Source organism: Phyllostomus discolor, chromosome 6, assembly GCF_004126475.2.
Source record: "Phyllostomus discolor isolate MPI-MPIP mPhyDis1 chromosome 6, mPhyDis1.pri.v3, whole genome shotgun sequence".
NCBI lineage: Eukaryota > Metazoa > Chordata > Mammalia > Chiroptera > Phyllostomidae > Phyllostomus > Phyllostomus discolor.
This window is the reverse complement of record NC_040908.2, coordinates 69,056,202-69,078,029: the sequence shown is the minus strand read 5'-3', so window position 1 is coordinate 69,078,029 and position 21,828 is coordinate 69,056,202. Positions and strand designations below refer to the sequence as shown.

At 45.4% G+C, this 21,828-nt stretch overlaps 1 protein-coding gene and 1 pseudogene across 1 annotated transcript; both read left to right on the top strand.

The window, feature by feature from the left end:
• The first annotated feature begins 7,276 nt into the window (after positions 1-7,276).
• Positions 7,277-9,728, top strand: LOC114498410 (annotated as a pseudogene).
• An 8,003-nt stretch (positions 9,729-17,731) lies between these two features.
• C6H2orf92 (chromosome 6 C2orf92 homolog) lies at positions 17,732-21,179 on the top strand. The gene is made up of 3 exons (XM_028514289.2): positions 17,732-17,906; positions 19,233-19,383; positions 20,699-21,179. The coding sequence occupies exons 1-3, from the start codon at positions 17,765-17,767 to the stop codon at positions 20,820-20,822; spliced, it is 417 nt and encodes a 138-aa protein (XP_028370090.2). The 5' UTR covers positions 17,732-17,764; the 3' UTR covers positions 20,823-21,179.
• The last annotated feature ends 649 nt before the right edge of the window (positions 21,180-21,828 follow it).

Below are 21,828 nucleotides of genomic sequence, written 5' to 3'. Positions count from 1 at the left end.
GGGGCGCTGGCCAGCCAATTGCGGTAGCTCAGCCGACCTGCCAGGCACTTCAAGGTTAGGATGCGCGGTGTGGAGGTGACGTCATGGTTTCTCTCTTAAAGGGAACAAGGGTGGTGTCTGGCCGGTTGGAGGTCATCTGTCCTGGAAGATGTCTTCCTGACCCCCAGCACCTCGAAACACGCTCCTTCGTGATCGCGCAGTCCCCGAGCAGGCCGCGCTGGCTATTTCACCTAAAGCATTTATTGAACACTGAGGAGCGTCCTTTCTTTTGTAACAATTACAGTTTAGTGGTAACTTGGTAGCTGGGGTTTATCCAGCACTTGCTCTGGGGCTTGTGGATCACTTCTACCCACTTCGTATAGATTATATTAAATTGGGCAATAACTCTACCAGGTAATTGTATTGTTATCCCCATTTTACAGATGTGGACACCGAGAAGCCTGTCCACGGTTATGGAGCTAGCACTTGGGCAGTTTCCAGCTTCGCAGGTGTCAAAGGCTGAGCCATGGTGATTTGCCATCATATAGAAAAGTGCAGAAATCATAAGCCTACATTCAGTGTGTTATTACAATGTAACCATCACTGAGTTTAAAAAACATCATGATCTGCACTTCAGTAGCCACCACCCCTCTCAGTCACTGCCCTGTTTTTCCTCCCAGGTGACCACCCTTGTAACATTAACACCACCGGTTAATTTTGCCTATTTCAGAACTTAATGCAATGGAATCATAGGAATGTGTTCATTTGTATCTGGTGTCTATGCATTCATAAAATGGGTCAATGTGCAGTTGTTTAAACTAATAAGGGAGTTCTATATAATCTGATATGAAACACAAGGGACATATGGTTAAATCAAAGCAAAGAAAGCCAGACGCAGTGTTCAGCATGTTTTCTATGTGAATGGCTTTGAAGAGTCTATCAAGGACCTTCGAGACTGTAATACGAGAAAGGGACCATTGGTAGATGTGGGGGAGTGATGGGAGAATTCTTTTTTACACTGTAAAACTTTTGTATTGAATTATTTTTAACTTATGTATATATTGCTTTTTTCTTATTTTTTATTGTGCTAAAATACACATAACATAAATTTACCACCTTAACCATTTTAAGTGTATGGTTCAGTAGTACTAGAAAACATTCATCATGTCGTGCTATCACCACCACCATCCTCTGTGCCCATTTAACACTGAGTCCCCGTCCCCTCTTGCCAGCCCCCGGCAGCCACCACTCTACTTTCTGCTTCTACCAACTGACTAAATGTTTCAGAGCTCTACATTGTTTTTCTGTAGCAGCAGCACCATTAACAATGCACAGGGCTTCCAGTTTCTCCACATCCTCGCCAACATTTGTGTATATATATATATATATATATAATTTTTTTTTTTTTACAGCAGACATCCTAATGGGTATGAGGTGGTATCTAGTATCTCCTCATAGTTTTTGATTTCCATTTCTCTAATGATTCATGATGTTGAGCATCTTTTCATGTGCTTATTGTCCATTTGTACGTCTTCTTTGGAGAGATGGCTATTCAAGTCCTTTGCCCCATTTTCAAATTGGTTTATTTTTGTTGTTGCTGTTGATTTTTATAAGTTCTCTCTGTATTCTGGATATTAATCCCTTATCAGATATACAATTTGCAAATATGTTTCCCATTCTGTGGGTTTGCCTTTTCACTCTATTAATAGAGGCTTTTTTAAAAAAGATTTTATTTATTTATTTATTTTTAGGGAGAGGGGAAGGGAGGGAGAAAGAAGAAGGAGAGAAACATCAGTGTGTGGTTGCCTCTCATGCACCCCCCAACTGGGGACCTGGCTCACAACCCAGGCATGTGCCCTGATCAGGAATTGAACTGGCAACCCTTTGGTTCGCAGGCTGGCGTTCAATCTCCTGAACCACACCAGCCAGGGCTATTAATAGTGTCTTTTGATGCACAAATTTTTAAAATTTTTCATGGTCTAAGTTGTATATCCTTTTCTTTTGTTGCCCCTGCCTTTGATGTCTAGAGATACCAAATCCGATGTCCTAAAGCTTTTGCCCTATGTTTTCTTCTAAAACCTTTATAGTTCAAGTTCTTATATTTAGGTCTTTAACCCATTTGAGTTAATTTTTATATATGGTGTTAGGTAAGCCGGTCCAGCATTTTCTTTCTTTTTTTCATTGCAAATATTCAGTTTTCCCAGCACTGTTTGTTGAAAAGACTGTCTTTTCTTCTATAAATGGCTTTGTCACCCCTGTCAAAGACCGTTGTTCTAATATGTGAGGTCCTCTCTATTTTATTTCCATTGGTCTGTCTGTCTTTGTGATAATTACTGTAAATGGAAATAAACTCCTGAAGTGAAAGTTGTCTGCCTAACCAGTCCATTTTATAGAAGGCCAGGGTCCTGGCTGTGAAGAAATTCCACTAGGACACTAGACAACCTGGTGGTGGAGGGTAGGGTGGGGTGAGGAGCAGTGGAAAGGGGCCTCCAAAGGCTTGCTGTGGAGGCCCTGGAGCAAGCCCAGCTCCAGTGGCAGGAGAGCAGGCTTGCCAGTTAGCCTCTGAGACAACTAGAAAGAGGAAGAGCTCAGAAAACTTATTTTGGAGGGAGAAAACAAAGAGAGAGAGGAAGAGAGGAAGGTGCGTAAGAGAATGACGGCAAGTGAGAGGATCCCTCGGACACGAAGGGCCAGCCACTCCCCCGCCCCCTCTGAGTCACCCTCTCCTTTTCCGCCTGAACCAACACCCCTCGCGTCTTAGATCTTTTGACTTTTCAGTCTCAGTAACTTATTTACACTCACTTTACTAAAAAGATTGTTGACTCCCTGGGGAAGGATTCTAGCTGTGAAAAAGGACTCCTCGTTGTCATTAATTGGGCCCAAATTCATAATCAGAGTTTAGCAGCTCTTGTTTACCTGGGGCCTCTCACTCATGCCACAGTTTGGGGAGAAGCCACAGAGTGGGCTGCTGAGCCTCCTGCGTCGTGTTCCTGCTGGGTAAGCCAGCCCTTACAAAGGAATCCCTGGTATCATATTTTTGACCCATGGGTTGAGACCAGCCCTGTCCAGCTGGAGCTGTGCAGACAAAAGGCATCAGTGCAGGTAAGTTCTCCACACACAAAAGAAACCCAGAGGGTGGGGTCTTTGGGGACTTCCCTGAAAGACCCTATAAGAAAGACAGATGAGGGAATGCTGAGCCTGATGCCAACCTTATCCTGGTTTTGCTGAGGTTGTGAGTTTCATGTTGTTTTATATGTTCTTTTCTGTTCTGTTTTTACTTTTTAAAAGATATTTTAGAGAAACAAGACTTATGCTGCTGTCATTACCTAATGTTATGAATTGAATGGTGTCCCACATCCCATCCCTAAATTTAAATGTGGAAGTCCTAACCCTCAGTATCGCAGATTGTGGCTTTATTTGACTTGTCTTTACAGAGGTAATTCGGACTAAATGAGGTCCTGTTAAGGAAAGGAACATTGCATATGGAGGGAAGACACTGTGAAGACACAGGGAGAGGATAGCCATCTACAAACCAAGGAGAGAGATCTCAGAAAGAACCAGCCGGGCTGACACCTTGACCTCAAACTTCTGGCCTCCAGAACTGTAAGACAATAGATTTTTGCTGTTTAGCCCCAGTCCACCCATTTTGTGGTACGTTGTATGGCAGCCCCAGCAAAGGAATACACCTGAGCTACTCAGAACTCAAGCTTTATAATTTTTTGTTTAACTTTTTGCCCCCCAGAGATCTCTTTCATTACCCTACTACACACAGTGTGTGAACAGGAGGGCTAAAGGGTGGTGCCAGATGTATAATTTGTGGGACCCAATGCAAATGAAAATGCAGGGGAAAGAATGCAGTTAAAAGTGCTAAAATATAAAGATTTTTACTTTGAATGTAGTTTCAAAGTAAAATCTTAATAGGGAAACATAATAGGGAAGCCGTGTGTGGGCAACTTAGTGGTTAGAGCATTGTCCTGATAGGCTAGGTTTTGAGTTTGATCCCTGGTCAGGGCACATGCAAGAATCAAACAGTGAATGCATAAATAAGTGGAACAACAAGTCGATCTCGATCTCTCTCTCTCAAATAAATACTAAACATTTAAAAATATAATGGGGAATAGTGATACATGAGGACATTAAACTTATACTTTTGTTTATAATATTTTGGGTATTATAATTTAATGTAATATAATAAATAACAATACTTAATGTGATATCTTGATTTATCCTAAGATTTTACTGGCTAGATTGAGCGGCGTTTTTGTCACTTGCAACCTACTGCCTTCCAGCTACATTGCTGGTGGGATGGAGGAAGGCACTGCACAGCCCCCGGTTCCCCTCTTGTCCTTGTCTAAGGAGTTGGGCCCTCCCTCCTTTCCCCTGAGAACTGTCCCCACCTTGCCTCTGCTGTGACTTCACAGACCATAAGGTTCCACAGTATCCTAGAGTTCAAGGGTGTTCCATTGAGAGATTTGCTTCTAATGGTGCACACGACCATGGCAAAGAGAGGAATAGAGAGCCTCTTCTTTGTTCTTTTCTTGGACTGTTGGCATGGTGCAGCGCTCCACCACCCTTCCCACCTGACCAAAGGTACTGAAACAAGTATACTGTTGTGGCAAAAAGAGAAGTGGGTGGCTCACCTGGAGCCTAAAGCAGGCAGGAGATGGTGGTCACTTCCTGTGAGTTCTGACGTGGTGAACACAGGGCTTCCCCCACCCTCTACCCTCTTCACGTCCCTGAATCTACCATAATGATTTCTTGCTCTCAGGAAAAGGGAGTAACTTAAACATTTTTCCTAACTTTGAACCTTTCCAAAAATTCAGGGATCCACAAGAGGGTAGCATACATACACATTTTAACTTTTCATTATAAAAAATTCCGAGTATACATTAGGTTGAAAGGTTGGTATGACGAACCTCCATGTGCTGACATGGTCGATCTTCCTCTGTCTGTCCCTCACGCACACATGCTGTAACAAATAGCGGCCTGAGATATTTACATGTGACATAAAATTCACCCTCAGAAAGTGTATAATCCAGCAGTTTGTAGTATAAAGAGTTGTGAATCGCCACTCCCCAATTTTAGAACACTTCCATCATCCCCAAAAGCCATTAACTGTCAGTCCCCAACTCCCCTTTCCCAAGGCCCCTGGCGACCACTGTCTCCTCTGTAGGTTTCTCTAGCTTGAATATTTCGTAAGTAGAATCATGCACTATATGGTCTTTTGTGGTTCGTTTCTTTTATTTAACAGATTTCCAAAATTTTTATGATTCAACAACATTCCATTGAATGGGTATACCTCATTTTGTTAAATCCACTTATCAGTTGATGGGTGTTTGAATTGTCTCCGCCTTTTGACCATCTGGCTGATGCTGTTATGAACACAGCATTCCCAAGTGACATCCTAGTTCCCTGCTCTTTTGCTGTTTACTAAGCTTATTGGCTGACTACATTCTGAGAATTCTCTTCATGTAAAACCTGTCAGGTGTGGGGAGAAAGCAGGAACAGAAGACACAATCCTGGTGATGGGGGAAGAACAGTATTGTTCTCCAAAAATTAAGTAGACCAAGGTTGTAAAACAGTGTGATATGTAATAAAGGGCAGTGAGTACATTATGTAAACTGCCCAGTCAGTGGGGCAGCAGGAAAAGGGGAGACAGTAGCTACTCTCCTCAGGGCACTTTAAAAACAAAAGGATTTTTGTGAACAGATATTTACTGCATTGTCTTAATATACTACCATTGTAATGATCATTAATGATTCATTAATATCTCAGCAAAATAAATGTTTTTCATTTACCAAAAAGACAGTGTACCTGGAAGAAATGTCAACGTGTCTTGAACAAACTTATTACATTCTCATGAAGAGCTGAAAGCTGCTGCATGCACACATCACTCAGTGGCTATGCATATTGTCTGCCAGGACACCAGGTGACGGGCAGCACTGTCACTGCATCCGAGTCACAGGGCAGATCCACAGACACTCACAACAACTCTCAGAGTGGCACTTGGAGTAGGTGGGTGGTGTGGCCTTAACCACCCTTCCTTAGGGCATCGGTTTCTTCTTGGTGGTTTGCCACTACCCTGGGGACAGAAAAAAGGGCTGGTCATGACCTTGAATCACAAACCTGTGTCTGCACACTGAGACATCACAGCCTCCATGAAGAAAAGCCTGACACTGTAGCTCAAATCTCCATGGGTCGCTATAGTGCCTGAGCCCAACTGATGCACATCCTTGATGCAGCCACAGCAGTGTGAGCAGAAGTCTTGAAATCGGCCCATGAGGTCCTAGAGGATATTGCCCACCAGTCCATTTCATTTGCACCTTCATTTTTTCATTCGTTGATATCAACACCAGGGGCTTCCTGTGCTCACCAAGTGGGGTGGGGGGATAGCCAAACACAGACCCACAGTGTGGATCAGGGCTGAGTATGCAGTAGTATTGTTCCCTCTCCTCCAAAACAAGAAAGCACCACATCCCCAAAGTGGCCGAGATCTCTCCTATTGGCATCATTCCTTGGACAGGGGAGAGTTTCTCTTCAAAAAACCTGAGGTGTGTCTGTCTGTCTGTCTGTCTGCCCCACACTGAGCACTGCACACAGCCGTGAGTCCACAACAGACACAACACTGAGACTTGAGAAGGGGAGGGCACATCAGCAAGTTTTACCTCCCTCCTCCTCCTGTGGTTGGTGCCTTTCCCACCAGTCTCAAGGAGAAAGCCAGATCCACAGAGCTTACTGCCTGAGCTCACAAGGCTCTCAAAGGGTGGACCAGAAGCCCTTTCCAGTGCTCTTTGCCCTAGAGCAGCCAACTGTGTGATGGTGGTGATTCCACACACCATGCATGAGAGGATCAGTTGAAAATGTTGCATGCAGATCTGATGAGAGATTTACTCACAGCTAAGGTTTGTTTTCCCATAGGCTTTTTTCAACAAAAGAGCTTGAAAAATTCTAAATTTGCATCAAGTCCATACAAGCAAGAAGAATATTTGGCTAAACTCTTTGGTAAGTTCCTTTCTCATATGACACTGTCAGGCTGTATTTGAGCGTCTTGTGCTTTCCCCCAGAAACCGGTTCCTGCAGCTCTGTGGGAAGGGAAGTGCTTTACAAGGAGGCTAGAACTCGTTCTCTAAGTGACAGAGTCCCAAGAAATAATCAAAAGCATAGAAGATCAACATGCACAAAAGATTCTGCTCCTCACAGAGTGGTCCATGTGGCAGTGCAGGGCCCTTCTCTGGGAGGTGTTGGAGGTACAGTGTCAGACCCCCTTGAGACCAGCTGTGCCTGGGCACGTGCCCAGATGATTGTGCATGTGATAGAGATGGTGAGGCCCTGAGACTGAGATAGTTCTTCTGTCCAGGTTCTCATCCCTCACTGAGCATGAGCATCCCCTGGGAGATTATTAAACAGACAAATCCAGACCTACCCCAGCCATCAGGTTCCTTGGTGTGGGGTGAAACCTTTGTGTGAGTCATTTTTAGACGTGAGTCTTGGCTGGGATTTATTGATCTACTCCAAACCTCCCATTAATACTTGAGATGAACTAGGGCCAGGGAGTCTTTCTTTTTTTTTAAAGGAGCCAAAGTAAATCTATAGTGGTTTTCCACCTGGCAGATTGATGGGTAGGTGACTGTGAATGAAGGAAGGAATGGGAGCAGCCAGCTCTTGCAGTCCCACTGCCCATGCTTCAAAGGTTTCCATCTAGGAGTGAGAAGACTCTCTCATGCTCACAGGTATCCCTGGTTCACACGTGGGGAAGGGGAGTATGTGCATCTGCAGATGGGTGTCTGATTCAGGACTTGGGAGGATCACATCACCCCCAGAGCCTACTGAGTTGCCCAGTGCTGTGCCAGCATTGGCCTTGGTATTGGTGGGCCACTGCTGAACTTGCCCAGTTCTCTCTGAGCAGTAATTCAGGAACTTGTAGGTCAACCCATTCACCAAGGAAGGGCTGGTGATGAGATCCCATTATTTTGAATGAGTGAGTGTGGTGGTCCATTTTTTGTGTCCTTATTGTAAGCATCTATCCACCAGGTAAGTAGAACATCCACCAATGTACCAACAGCCCTTGAAAAAGGACTCAGAATAAATATCCAATCAATGTGGAACTTAAGTTCCACATTGTTCCTCTAAGTTCTTAGAGGACAGCTTTGCCTTTTGAAGAGGCGTTGCAAAGTTAGATCAAGAGAGAAGGACCTGGCCATCGTGGCCTTCTGTGACTCACAGTCCATGCAGAAGGTCTGCGAGAAGGTGTTGAACAAAGATGTGGCACCACGATGTACCAAACCATCACCTTCACCAGGGAGGATCTAGAGAAGTTCAAGGCCCTGAGAGTGATCATGTGGATAGGGAACGGCTACTACAAAGTGGACATCAAGCCTGCTGGTGAGCTGGGGATCTCCATGTGCAATATCCCATTGGTGGCAGTGGAGATGGCCTATTCCAGCTTCTGCCACAACCTCAATTTGTCCTGGAGAAACATGTGGCTGTACCAGGCCCTGTGGGAAGGCACATGGGTGCAGAGTGCTGAGCAGATCAGGAGTGCCTGGGGAGCAGCCTGCCTTCTCCGAAAGACGCTGGGCCTCACAGGCTTCGCTCGCAGGGAGAGATGGTCGCTGTTCGAGACAAGGCCTTTGGATTCAGTGTCATCTTTTATTACCCCTACTCGCAGGACCAGGTAGAGTGGTCCCTGGGTGGACAGAGGCTCTACACCCTTAGGACTTACTCTATCAGAGAGCCGCCACATCTCCTTACACTGTAATCTCAATGAACATAATCACCACCTCATCAACAACTTCACTATAAAGCAGATAAGGCAAGGAGCATTCCTGGTGAATGCAGCCCACTGTGGACTGGTGGATGAGAAAGACTTGGTTATCCCAGGCCCCCAAGGAAGGCAGGATAGGAGTGCTGGCCTTTGAGGTGCACTAATTAGAGCCTTTCAGCTTTGCACAGGGTCCCTTGAAAGATGCACAGAATCTCATTAGCATGCCCCACAATAGTCTGGTATAGTGAACAAGCATCACTAGAGATGAGGGAGACTGCTGCCACTGAGATCAGCTGGGCATCACTGGTCTCATCCTAGAAAGCTTAAGAAACTGTGCAAACAAGGAATTCTTTGTCACAACTGCTCCTGTTCAATAACAGATCAGCAAGCAATTCATCCAGAGCTCATTGGTGCCCACATGGAGATCTCTACCAGGCATTGTGGGTGTGGCCCCGGGGAATTCCTGCTGCCCTGGAAGGGACCATCCCCAGAGGCACCCTGGTGACTCAAAACTTCCCAACAGCAGCAGACCCTTCCAAGTGCCCTCTCCCAACCAGCCCACAAAATGTGGAGACAATCAAGAGACCACTAAAGAGCAATAGCAGAGGATAACAAAAGGTCAGATAAACCTGGACCAAGAGATAGTGAAAAATAGATAAAACTAAGAGAAAGGATGTGGCAGTCTTTTTAATTGACTCTGGACATATGCACCATTGACATTTCAGTGTTAAAACTAACAAAACAGCTAGAAGCTGAGATGTGGGAAACTGAAGATGCCTTCTACTTAGGAGGCCCCTGAAAGACTAGGATGTGATATCAATGACTGATTTCTGTTATTGTGAGTTCAACCTTCATCTGTGCGTCAAGTCACAAAGAGGAAATAGATCTTTTTCTTTTAATAGTCCCTCAGGCACAGCAAGTCCTGAACACCTTGCTATACAGAATGTTGTGTCAAGAGTTCCGAACCTCAAAATGAAAATTATTATGAGGCAATCCCCATCCTGTGATTCTGTTGCCTTTGGTCCATGGGGGCTGGTTACCTCTTTTGCTAATAGGAAGATTTAATTACCACGAAATGTGGAGAAAACTGTTTGCCTGTGTTAGACAACTTAACTGCAAGCATAGGATGACAGTCCGGCTCCTGTACTGGGCAGTCCTCCCATCTGAACTGCATAGTAAGTGGGCAAGTTGGTTTTGAGTTCATTAATATATTCTCTGATGATGCAAAAAAGTATTAAGTTTCACAAACTGTACTCAAATATATTTTCTCAGTTCAGATCCTCAGTTATTTTATTGAGGGGAAACATAAAAACAGACACACAGATCAATGGAACAAAATAGAGCCCAGAAATGAACCCACACTTTTATAGTCAATATTTGACAGGGAAAACATGCACATACAATGGGCTAAAGATAGTTTATTGAATAAATGGTGTTGGGAAAATTGGACAGATATGTGCAGAAAAAATGAAACCACCACATTTCACCACATACAAGAATAAATTCAAAATGGATTAAAGACTTAAATGTTAGACTAGAAACCATAAAAATCCTAACAGAAAGCACAGACAGCAAAATTGTGGATGTTGCTCATAGCAATTTTTTAGCAGATGTATCTCCCCAGGCAAGGGAAACAAAAGAAAAAATAAACAAATGGGACTACATCCATCTAAAAAGTGTTTGCACAGCAAAGGAAATCATCAACAAACTAAAAAGACAACCCACAGAATAGGAGAACATATTGCCAATATATCTGGTAAGGGGTTAATATCCGAAATTACAAAGTACTTACAAAACTCAACACCAAAAAACCACAAACAACCCAATTAAAAAATGGACAAAGGACCTGAATAGATACTTCTCCCTTTGGAGAGACAGACAGATATGCAATAGACATATGAAAAGATGCTCAATGTCACTAATCATCAGATAAATGCAAATTAAAACCAATAAGATATCATCTCACACCTGTAAGAATGGCTGTCACTAATAAATCAACAAACAACAAGTGCTGGTGAGGATGTAGAGAAAGTGGAACCCTTTACACTGTTGGTGGGAATGCAGACTTGTGCTCCCACTGTGGAAAGCAATATGAGATATCTCAAAAAATTAAAAATGGAACTGCCTTATGACCCAGCAATCCCACTTCTGGGAATATATCCAAAGGAATCCAAAACACTAATTCAAAAGAACATAAGCATCCCTGTGTTCATTGCAGTATTAATTACAATCACGAAGATATGGAAATAGCCCAAGTGTCTATTAATAGGCAATTGGATAAAACAACTATGGGATATTTACACAATGGAGTAGAAAATTTTTACCCTTTGCAACAGTGTGGATGGACCTGGGGAATATTATGCTAAGTGAAATAAGTCAGTCAGAGAAAGACAAATACCATATGATTTTACTCATATGTGGAATCTAATAAACAAACTGAACAAGGAAAATGGGGACAGACTCGTAGACAGAGAGAGCAGGATGACAGCTATTGGGGAGGGGGTTAGTGGGTGGAGGGATTGAGGAAAAGGAAAAAGGACTCATGGACAACAGTGTGATGATTGGTGGGGGAAGGTGGTTATAAGGGGACTAAAAGGTAATGTAAAAAAATACAGTAAATTTTTAAAAAGAAAGTCTTGAGCTGAAGGGTTGAAGAAGAATATTGTGTCATCTCCTTATTGTCTCGGGAAACACTTTTTATGATAACTTGTCAGATTATCTATGAAGAAACCCACTTTTTAAAAAATATTTCATTGATTATACTATTACAGTTGTCCCATTTTCCCTCCTTTATTCCTTTCTGCCCTACACTCCCCTTCCCAACCACATTTCCCCCATCACAGGTGGGCACAGGTAACCAAATTCTTGGTGATTGGGACAAAGAATTGAACTGGGCTGGAGGGATTCTATTTTTATAGGGTGGATCCTTCTTGGCTAGTTTTGGCGAGCTTTTATTGCACATATACAAGTAGTTGTATTGCTCTAAAGCTACTGTGCAGGTGGTCTCCCATGGTTTTCCTTGATTGGCCACAAAAGAAGGGGTCACACAATGTTACCAAATGCAGCCCCCCTTCTCCTGAGGTCCCTGTACTAGATTTGCCTTGCGTGCTGCCAGGGCATTATAGCTTTCAATGTCAGAGATTGGTGAAAAGAAAAGGAATGATTTATTCAAAAGTTATACAGACTTAAGAGTAATAACTGAATGTCTTCATTAAAATCCCAAAGTCCCTTAAGACATCCACAAACACACACAGTCCTTCCTTCCCCCCTTTTCCCAGTCCGGGGGTACCATATCTCAGGAAAAGAAATAGAGGTCCATGGCTCAGGTAGCCTTCGGTTCTTCCCAGTAATCTGTGCTCTGCTGGCAGGCCTCCCTCAGTTCCCAGAACCATCAGCTGTGTCACTGGGATCCCTAGTCTTAATCCAAAACCACAATGCACCTTCTTATGGCCCATAAGCAAGAGTCCTTTCACCCCTTTCCTTCCCACAGCGTCTCTCCCTGCATTCTTCCAAACTGCTAAGAGAGAGCTCTGCATCGCTGCTACTTCTTGCTTTCTGGCTTCTAAGCTGCATGACAAAGGGAGACCCAAAGCCACATGGTTCTTCTTGTCATAGCTGCTGCTCCTGGGTTTAAATCCCAGCACCAATCTTCCTCTGCAGCTCCATTTCTGACTCCTCCCACATCGGCTACACCTGCCAGCATTCCCATATTTTCCCAGCTTTTCTGGGCTGCCATAGAAAGTCCAGAGAAGGCATGGCCCCATGGTGTAGAGTCAATCATCTCTAAGCTCTTACACAAGCTCTGTAACCAAAAGGAGTTGCCTCCTAGTTATATCCTGGGTGGAAGTCACTCCCATCTCCCTGGCTCGAAGCATAGCCACAGCTATTTAACATATCCATGAAACTGGGCAAAAGTTATAGATATGTTAAATGACCTTTCTACAGATTATTTGCAAAACTGTTGCTACGCAAAATAGCTCTCAATGGCCTTGCTCCATGTGTCCCATCCCTCAGTTCAGATTTGTGAGGGTGAGGAGATCCCATATTTTTAATATTTCCTGGACACCTTGAGTTCTGGACCCCATTACAAATCCTTTTTTGGGGGGCCCCTGGCTGCACTCTCTTACACCTCCACTTAGTTCATGTTCATGGGTTGTACATATAAGTTCTTTGGGTTCTCCATTTCCTATACTATTCTGAACCTCCTCCTGTCTATTTGGTACCTACCATTTGTGCTTCTTATTCCCTATACCTTTTCCCCCATTCTCCCCCCTCTCCCTCCCCACTACTAACCCTCCATGTGATCTCCATTTCTGTGAATCTATTTCTGTTCTAGCTGTTTGCTTAGTTTTTGTTTTTGTTTTTATAGGTTCAGTTGTTGATAGTTTTGAGTTTGTTGTCATTTTTAAAAAAGATTTTATTTATTTATTTTTTAGATAGAGAGGGAAGGGAGAGAGAAAGAGAGAGAAACATCAATGTGTGGTTGTCCCTCACGTGCCTTCAACTGGGGACCTGGCCTGCAACCCAGGCATGTGTTCTGACAGGGAATCGAACCAGTGACCCTTTGGTTCCTAGGCTCATGCTCAATCCACTGAGCTACACCAGCCAGGGCTACCATTCATAGTTTTTTATCTTCTTTTTCTTAAATAAGTCCCTTCAACATTTCATATGATAAGGGCTCGGTGATGATGAACTCCTTTACATTGACCTTATCTGGGAAGCACATTATCTGCCCTTCCATTCTAAATGAAAGCTTTGCTGGAGAGAGTAATCTTGGATGTAGGTCCTTGCCTTTCATGACTTGGAATACTTCTTTCCAGCCCCTTCTTGCCTATGAGGTTTCTTTTGAGAAATCAGCTGATAGTGTTATGGGAACTTTTTGTAGGTAACTATCTTCTTTTCTCTTGCTGCTTTTAAGATTCTCTCCTTATCTTTAATTGTGGGTAATGTAAGCATGATGTGTCTTGGTGTGTGCTTAACCTTGGAAACCCACTGTTTTAAACATTGAAAAAAAATGGTTGTAGGTTTGATTCCTGGTCCAGGCACATACAAATATCAACCAATAAATGCATAAATAAATGGAAAAACAAATCAATGTCTTCCTCTCTTTCTACCCTCTTCTCTAAAACTACTTTTAAGAAGTTACAAAAAAATAATAGTGTACTAGGCTGCAGTTACCAGAAGACCTGAGGTTAGTGGCTTAAACAGAGAGCGGTTTATTTTCCTTCTGGCATAAGTAGCCTGAGGAAGGCCACCTCTGTTTTGGTGTGGTGCACAGTGACTTTTCAGACCAGGGTGTGCTTCTCTGAGTTCATCAGGGCCTTCCCTGGTGCTTTGCCTCTTGCTCATGAGATGGCTTCTGCAGCTCCAGACATCACATCCACTCGCAAAGGGACTGAGGCAGTGCAGCCCCGGCACAACTTTCTCTTCCATCTGGAGGGGCAAGAGTCTTCAAGGGTCAGTGGAGTCTTCAGAGCCCCTCTGCAGTCCCACATCCCTCCCCTGGCTGCCTGGGATGTGGGTGGGGTAGAAAGGACACGTCTCTCCAAGGGCTGGCCCTGAGGCTCTGAGCACAAGCAGCCATGGGAGGAGGCAAGCATGGCTGGATGGAATGCCACAGAGTCTGTGGCAGATATCCCTGTTTTCCTAGGATAATTACATCTTAGTTTCCTTTGTGCTTTGTCTTTTTTCTTCCCCACCCACGTATTAATGCACTTGTGCCAGGTCCAAAGAGCGGGAGGCAAGCGAAATCACTAGCTGACCTGGGGGTCATTGGCATAGATCGCATGAAGAGCAGCAGTCTCCAAACACTTAGCCTTTCACCTATTGGCGCACTGGCTCTGTGCTAAGTGGTTTCCTACACATTGTTTTATTCAATTTTCACAAAAGTTCTGAGTGAAATAATCGTGTTCTCATTCTATCCACGAGTATCCGGAGATCAAGAGGTGGAGTTAATTGCCCAAAGTCTCATTTTGGTAAATGGCAAGGCCAGGATTCGGTCTAGGTCTGTCTGTCACAAAGGCAGGGCTCTCCCTGCCAGTAGCTTCTTGGGAGAGGCAGTAAGCCCCCATGGAAGAAAACGATGTGTTACAGAAACAGGACAGAGGTTCGTTCCCAGAGAGGGACAGCTTGGGGATGGTCTCAGAGGTGAGGAGAATGACAGTGGGAGCAAGGGGAAAAATTATGACATAAAATATCATGTGATTTGGAGCAAAATATCTGTAGTGTGTCTGTCCTGTTTCCTGTCTGGGATATCTAGTGAAATCACAACTTTTCAGAAGTGATTTTTGATAGACGGAGTTTCTTGCTCAAGACAAGGTGTTTTAGAATGACAATAAATATTCAATGAATGGTACCCAGCAAGAATAGCTGGAGTTGATTCCAGGGTTCTGCACAGTTTTGCATTTTCCCCGAGTCACTTGTGTACATCAACACCCTTGGAGATTAGCTCATATGGTTTCCTGCAGGATGAACCAGGACAAAAATATTTGTTTTTTTTTAAACATCATAATTAATTTAGAACCTTCATCTTTTCTTTGCAAACATTATTTTCTAGTCAATTCCTTGTTGTATTTGGGGCTATTTCTACCTCTAATCTGCCTGGTAGTCAGCCTCCTAGTCTCTGTGCTGAGATGACCATAAGATACCTCATGACCATATGTGCACACTCACTAGGCCCTGTGTGCCAGGACTGAGGAGTCGGGCTGTGACGGGTAGTAGGTGCTCAGTAATATTTGCTGAAGGAGTGGACGTGGATGAATGGATGGTGCATTCTGTGTAAGGATAATAATGACTATTATAGGGATAACATCAAAATATACTGAGCACTTATCCTGTGCCAGACACAGGAGTTTGTCAACTGCATGGTTTTATCCCCACAGCAGTCCTATGTTGCAGCATTATGATTATGTCCCCATCTTCCACACAGGGGTGCCGAGGCTGAGTGACTTTTCTCAGGTCAAGCCGCTAGTGTGTGAGCTCGGGGTGCCTGTAGGAGACACCAGTTTTGTTCGTGTGATGTGTCCATTTTAAGGGCACATTGTACTCCTTCCTTAGCAACAGTGAGCATTTAAAAAAAAGGCTGAAGGGCTGTATATGAAGAGCTATGAGGGAATTACCCTCCTGAGAAGTGAAGTGTCCTGTAAACAGCAAGCCCAGGTTTGTGAAGGGATGCTCGTCCTTGGTTAACAGGGACAATGAGTTGCTGTTCACACAGAACTGGAGGCTCGCTCCAGTGTCAGCATCTCTTAAGCCTATTTAAAAGAACACAGAGAAGTCATGAAGGTGTAAGACTTCAAGTTTTCCTTGCACAAAACCAACATTTCTTGGTTCTGGGCTCATTTGGGATAAAGGTGCCAGGCCCAGGATGTGACTGGGCATTTAGACCAAGTCTGCATCATGCAAACCCCAGGAACTGGACAGTGCTTGCTCGTGACAGGGGCTGCTGCTGTCCCAGTCAGTGGTTTTCTAAAGTTGAAATGAAGTTTGGAAATTGACTGCATTTGGCAAAACTTGATAATAATGCTTATTTTTTTCACACAAAAATAATTCAACAACTGATCAAAATCACAACCCATCACACGTGGAAAACATCCTTCAAACTCTCCAAAGAACTGTAGGTAAATGGAAATGTACAACCTTAGAGATAAGTATGGACAATGTCTTACGTTTTGGTTGTGCAGAGATGAGGAAAGTAACAATTTGTGTTCAAGTTATAAGTCCACCTTTTTTACAGCTCCACAAACAAGTAAGGCAAACCCAGCCCTCTTGTGGACTAACTCCATGTTATCCAGAGTTTTCTGTCTGCAGTGGTTAACCTCTCAACTTTGACTTGACAAGCTGGCATTTGAAAGTGAGTCATATTGTGCTGGGAGTTTTTTTCCAGGCCAAGTTGAATAAGGAACAAATTTCTCTCTTTCCAGAGAAATAACTAAGATTTCACAAGGCTATTATCATCACCCCCGACCCCACCTCCATAACAATCTTAACCAAATTGTCTCACTGAAGGCACAAGGCATGTGGAGATCTCCCATCTAGGACTGAGGGCTCCAGCCCAGCCCAGAGTGTCCTCAGGGCAGGGCTTCATTACTTTTCACCCTTCCCCATTCTCCTTGTGACAGCCCTACTTTCTAACTGTAAATGGTCTAAACAGATGCAGCTGGAGCTCCTACCCATTGATTCTAGTTTGCTTCTGAAACGTCTCAGAAATTCTCTCAGCCCCCTTCTAGGACCAGTCCTGTATTAGGCAAGGACAGCTTTCTGACTGCCTGGTTTTCTCCACACTAAACTCAGTCACGCTCTCTGACAGGTCTTGTATGCAAATGAGCCAAAGACAGCCATTGGCAGAGTTGGCATGCAAATATTTTTGATTTTCAAGCCCATTTCTTTCTCCTAATCCATTCTGCAGTCTCTCTACCAGTAAATGAGTATTTCAGTCTAGTTCATGTTCGTGTCCTGCGTTTGCAACTCAAGAAACACTTTTTATAGTACTGTGTGGTTTATAAATTGCTTTCCTGAACATCACGCCACTTGTGACATAGATTGCATTATCTCTGTTTCGTACTGGTGGAGCCCTGGGCCAGCGAGGCCAGGGACTGGCTGGAAGCCTCTCCCCAGGCTCCTCCAGGTGTGGCTCTTGGCTGGCAGCGTCAGTGCCGCATTCTCAGGCCTCCTCAGACCTACTGAATCAGACACTCTGGGATGGGGCCCAGTGATCTTCGCAGATATTAAAAAATTATGAAAATTAAAAACATTTTTTCAATTACAGTTGACATGCAGTAATGATCTGTGCTTTGACAAGGCCTCCTGGTGGTTCTGATGGACCATTGAGTGTTTAAACCGCCGCCTCAGTCCACGTGGAGTTCACCAAGGAGTTTGTCAGATCAAAAAATAAACAAAAACAAAACTTTGATGTACTTTTGGACTCTTCTCCAAAATCCTCCCTAACTTTTCACTTTGACTTGAGAGGAAGTTACTTTCATCCTAAAACCAGAACTAACATGGACCAGTTGTGGTTTTTAGATGAATATATTTTGCCTTTTGTCTCTTGTAGGTCACATGTCAGAGGAGGAGAGAAATAAGGAGCCCTCTCTGTTCACCAGGGCCATAAGCAAGCAGTTAACCTCTGTAGATAAAGAAACACTTGAAGAGGCAGTTAAGCCAGGTAATAATCTACACAGCGTGAACCTGTCTGTTTGCCTTTTATGACACTTTAAGGGCTAGATGTCAACAAACCTTTAAATCACCCACAAAAGTATACAACCTGCAGTTAAAATTATGAATAAAAGTAATTCCAGAAATTTGAGCCCCCTTTCAAAAAGATGCTCCCTTTACTTTTTTTGTGTGTGTGCAGCCAAGGCCACTCACAACATGGGCACCATCTTGGGAGCCCTGTCAGGACTGGGACTGAGACTTTCTAAACACAGGAAGGACTAGGTGCCAAATATGAACCTAATCCCTGGTCACCAATTTTGTATTGCCTGAGCCTGAGCCCATTCAGTGGGTAGGAACTTGCACGTCAAGACAACGTGCTAGTACCCAGACCAGTATACTCCCTCCATGTAGCTACCCGCTAACAAAACTATACCTGGTTGTCCCTTCCTAACTCTGAGATGTCCAATGCTAAATCATTCCAACAGAGCCCTTACAGTTCCCCGATGCTACTGCGTCCTGGTGTGGTGGAGATGCAAACAGGAAGCTGAACAGGCCCAATTTTCCCTCCATAAGCCACAAAGGCCCTTGGCCAGCACCTCCTGTCAGCATCACTAGGCTTCCAGCTTTCACACTAAGCTGTCTGATTCCTGTCATTGTACCTCTGTGCCTTATTTCCCTGAACCCTTTCTCTTTTTTGGTCATACTACAAATGGTGTTCCCAATGTCACCAGGGGTCTCCTTCTTTGAGGTCTAGCTAAGATTGCCTTGTACTCCCAAGCCCACACGCGCCACTCTCAAGATTTCTGCAAGTCCCCAGACTGCCAGAAGAGCTCAGGATCATCTCAGGATCGCATTTGCCTTATGTCACAACATTCCCCCAAACCTACACACTCGAAGCAGACTGTGCACATGTTAGAATTTCCTGAAGCTGAGGGAGGAGGAGCGGGAGGGCAGCAGGGAGAGGTTGCACTACTGTCCTGGGAAAAGCTGCAAACAGAGTGTCTGACTCCATGTTCTCCTTGTTCTTAAAAGCATGGCAGTAGGACTTTGTTGCCTCCTCTAGTGCTGCCCCCTCTTCCCTCCACCTGAGCTCTCCTCTCTTCTCCTCACTTCCTATAAACTGTGGTTTGTGGAACCTTCTCTTTGGTTGCTTTGCTGCTTCCCAGCTCACACCCTGAGTATCTGCCTCCTCCACCAAAGAGCTTACAAAGGCGTTTTCCTAAACAAAGCTGGGTCCTTCCCTGTGAGGTGTTGAGGTTTTTGGAGCCAACAGTTGTCCCTGCAGATCTGTATGGGGTCGGCGCTCTGCTTACTCTGCCCATGTCTTCTCATTTAGATACTCAAAGCAGGACTGTGCCCTGTAGGGAGCTGCTGCACTTCCTCCAAAGGAACATCATCATTGCTGTTTGCGCAGTGGCGGGAATCCTAGTGACCACAGTGGTGTTGCTGCTCATGCTAACCATGCATGCCAGGAGGAAACAGGCGTTGTGAGTGGCTGTCAGTTCCCACCTTCCTTCCAAGAACTCATGGGTGTTGGTGCCAGTGTTGCCCAGAGCTCCCTGCTCATCCTGGATTTAGGAGGAGGCAGGGGCTCTTAGGCTGGTGGCTCATCAGTGTCTCCTTGCAGGCTTTGTGAAAGTACAGATAACCCTACTGTAGGTTTTTAGGCATTGCCTTGGAGGCTCTGGTGCACAGCCAGCCCGACTTGGGTCATGCTGGCCCCTAAAGGCCACATAGGTTTGGACACACCTGTGCCCATTGAGGGCTACTGAAAGAGGAGCTGATACAGCTCTGGCTGACAGACCAGAAAGTAGGAACATGGGTGTAGAAAGGACATTGTGCAGTAAGAGGGTAGGAGGGGTAAGGCCAGGGAGGAGATGGCAGCATGCCTACAAGAACAGCAGCACTGGTTTCAGTGTATTGGTAAACTCCCCTTCCCAGAACCTTCCACAGACTGCCCAGTCTTCTCCATGATCCTGCAAATGAGGGCTAATACCTGGTGCAACAGTTGCCACTGGGACTGGTCAGTGCCTTCTTGTATCAGTTGTGAAATACTTTGATTATTCCCCTGGATGAGAGGGTTCAGGCACAGGCACTAGAAAGCAAAGCCTTTACAAGATTATGCACGTGCAAAAACTGCACCTGGAAGTGGTGTGCCTTGTTCTGCACCCCTTGGGACACACATTCCTGATCACAGGAAGAGTAGCTCCCTGCAGGCCCCTCAAGTCCTGTCTGACACTAGGTTGGGTGCTCAGCTGGCCCTAGAGTGAGGCGCTGTGGTGCAGAATGAGAGGTGAAGTGTCCATCCCCAGTTCTGCCCACTCTCTCACTCTGAGCCTACAGTGTTTAAATTCCCCACCAGTATGGCATGGCTTTCCCTAAAGATGTCCTTCAAAATGCCAGGGCTCCTGGGCCTAGCAACCTGTGCAGGCCAGCAACCACCTCCTCACAGCCGGCATCCCCCTCTGAGACAGCCATGGGGACCCTGAATGGGCGGGAGTTAGAGACAGAAGACTGAAAGCACTGGAAATAAGTGTGACCCATTTCACTGTTCCGATGGGGGCTCATCCATCAGATTTGCCCTTCCTTCCCATGCCTATTGGAGGTCTCAGAAGAAGAGGCGGAAAGTATGGCTACATGCCACAGGGACCCACCTAAGCTGTGGGGAGCCCAAGCTGGGAGGGAGCTGAGGGAGGAGCTTCCCAGAGGCAGAGGGAAGGGGAATCCTCACCCCTCAGCCATTGCACAGCAGGAATTCCTGTAGGCACACTCATGCAACGTGGTTTTTGTGTTTTGTTTCAGATATCCTCCGGCAAACATGACATATAACATTTTTATAATGAATGAAAAGGCCTGGTGGGACAAGTCTCAAGAAAAGAACTCCAAAAAATACTCAGGAAAGCAGGAACAGCTGAGCTGTGATTAGGTAGGGTTGGGCCAGCCCCCTGGACTCGGAGCCGAGGCGACGCGCGTCCACACACCCCCCGGAGAGGCACCTGGGTCTGGCTGTGAGGTGTACTGCACGAACATTTACACTCTTGGCACCTTGGGTGGGCCAAGACAAAGTGTTCCACCACAGGGTGCTTGTGGTGGTGTGGCACCATGACTAGCACAGCGACTCAGGGCATTCTCATGAAGACAAAACTGACAAACACTGGGTTTCTTTAGTAAAGCGTTGATTCATTGATTCAGTCATCCATCAAGCAGATGTTAGCTGAACGGCGAATACCTAGACAATACAAAAATACATGAGGCAACCAAAGGCGCTGGAGTCAGGCATGGCCCTGGCAGGTTTCTGAGATGGCAGTGGGCTGGCTGAAGCTCTTGCGGGGCCAGCCAGGTCTCTGTGTTCCAGGGTTGGGGCCCTGCTGTTGGTGTCGGGTGCTGCAGGGGCCAGGGACACTGTTGTGCTCAGGCAGCAGTAGCCCCCTAGAACACGGGAGGGCAGCAGGGTCAGCAGACGGGTCAGGAGAGGGTCCCGAGGGCTGTCAGGGCAGCAGCTGGGGAGGCTCTGGACCTTCTCTGCCACCTATGTGGTGCAGTTGCCCCCAGCCCGTGCTCTGCCTTGACCCCAAGAAGGCATACACTCCTATAGCCCCAGGCAGGGGTCCAGAGGGGCAAGAGCTGGGGAGATCAGAGGTCAGAGGAGGGAGGTAGTGTGTAATGAAGGGGTGTGGCCTAAGCAAATGGTCCTGATCAAGGGGGTGGGAACTGGCCCAAGACACACTTGAAGAGCCCAAGGGCTGGGGGCTGGAGAGAGGGAGAGTTGGGTGGGTATGGGGCGAGGGAATCAGGTGGGGAGGCACAGGAGTGTAGTAAGGTGGAGGGTGAAGATAGGAAAGGAAGGGTGCTGGGATAATGGTGTTGGAGAGGGGCAGGGCTGGGGAAGAATGAAGTAGGAGGGTGGGGAAGAGGAAGGAAGATTTGGGTGC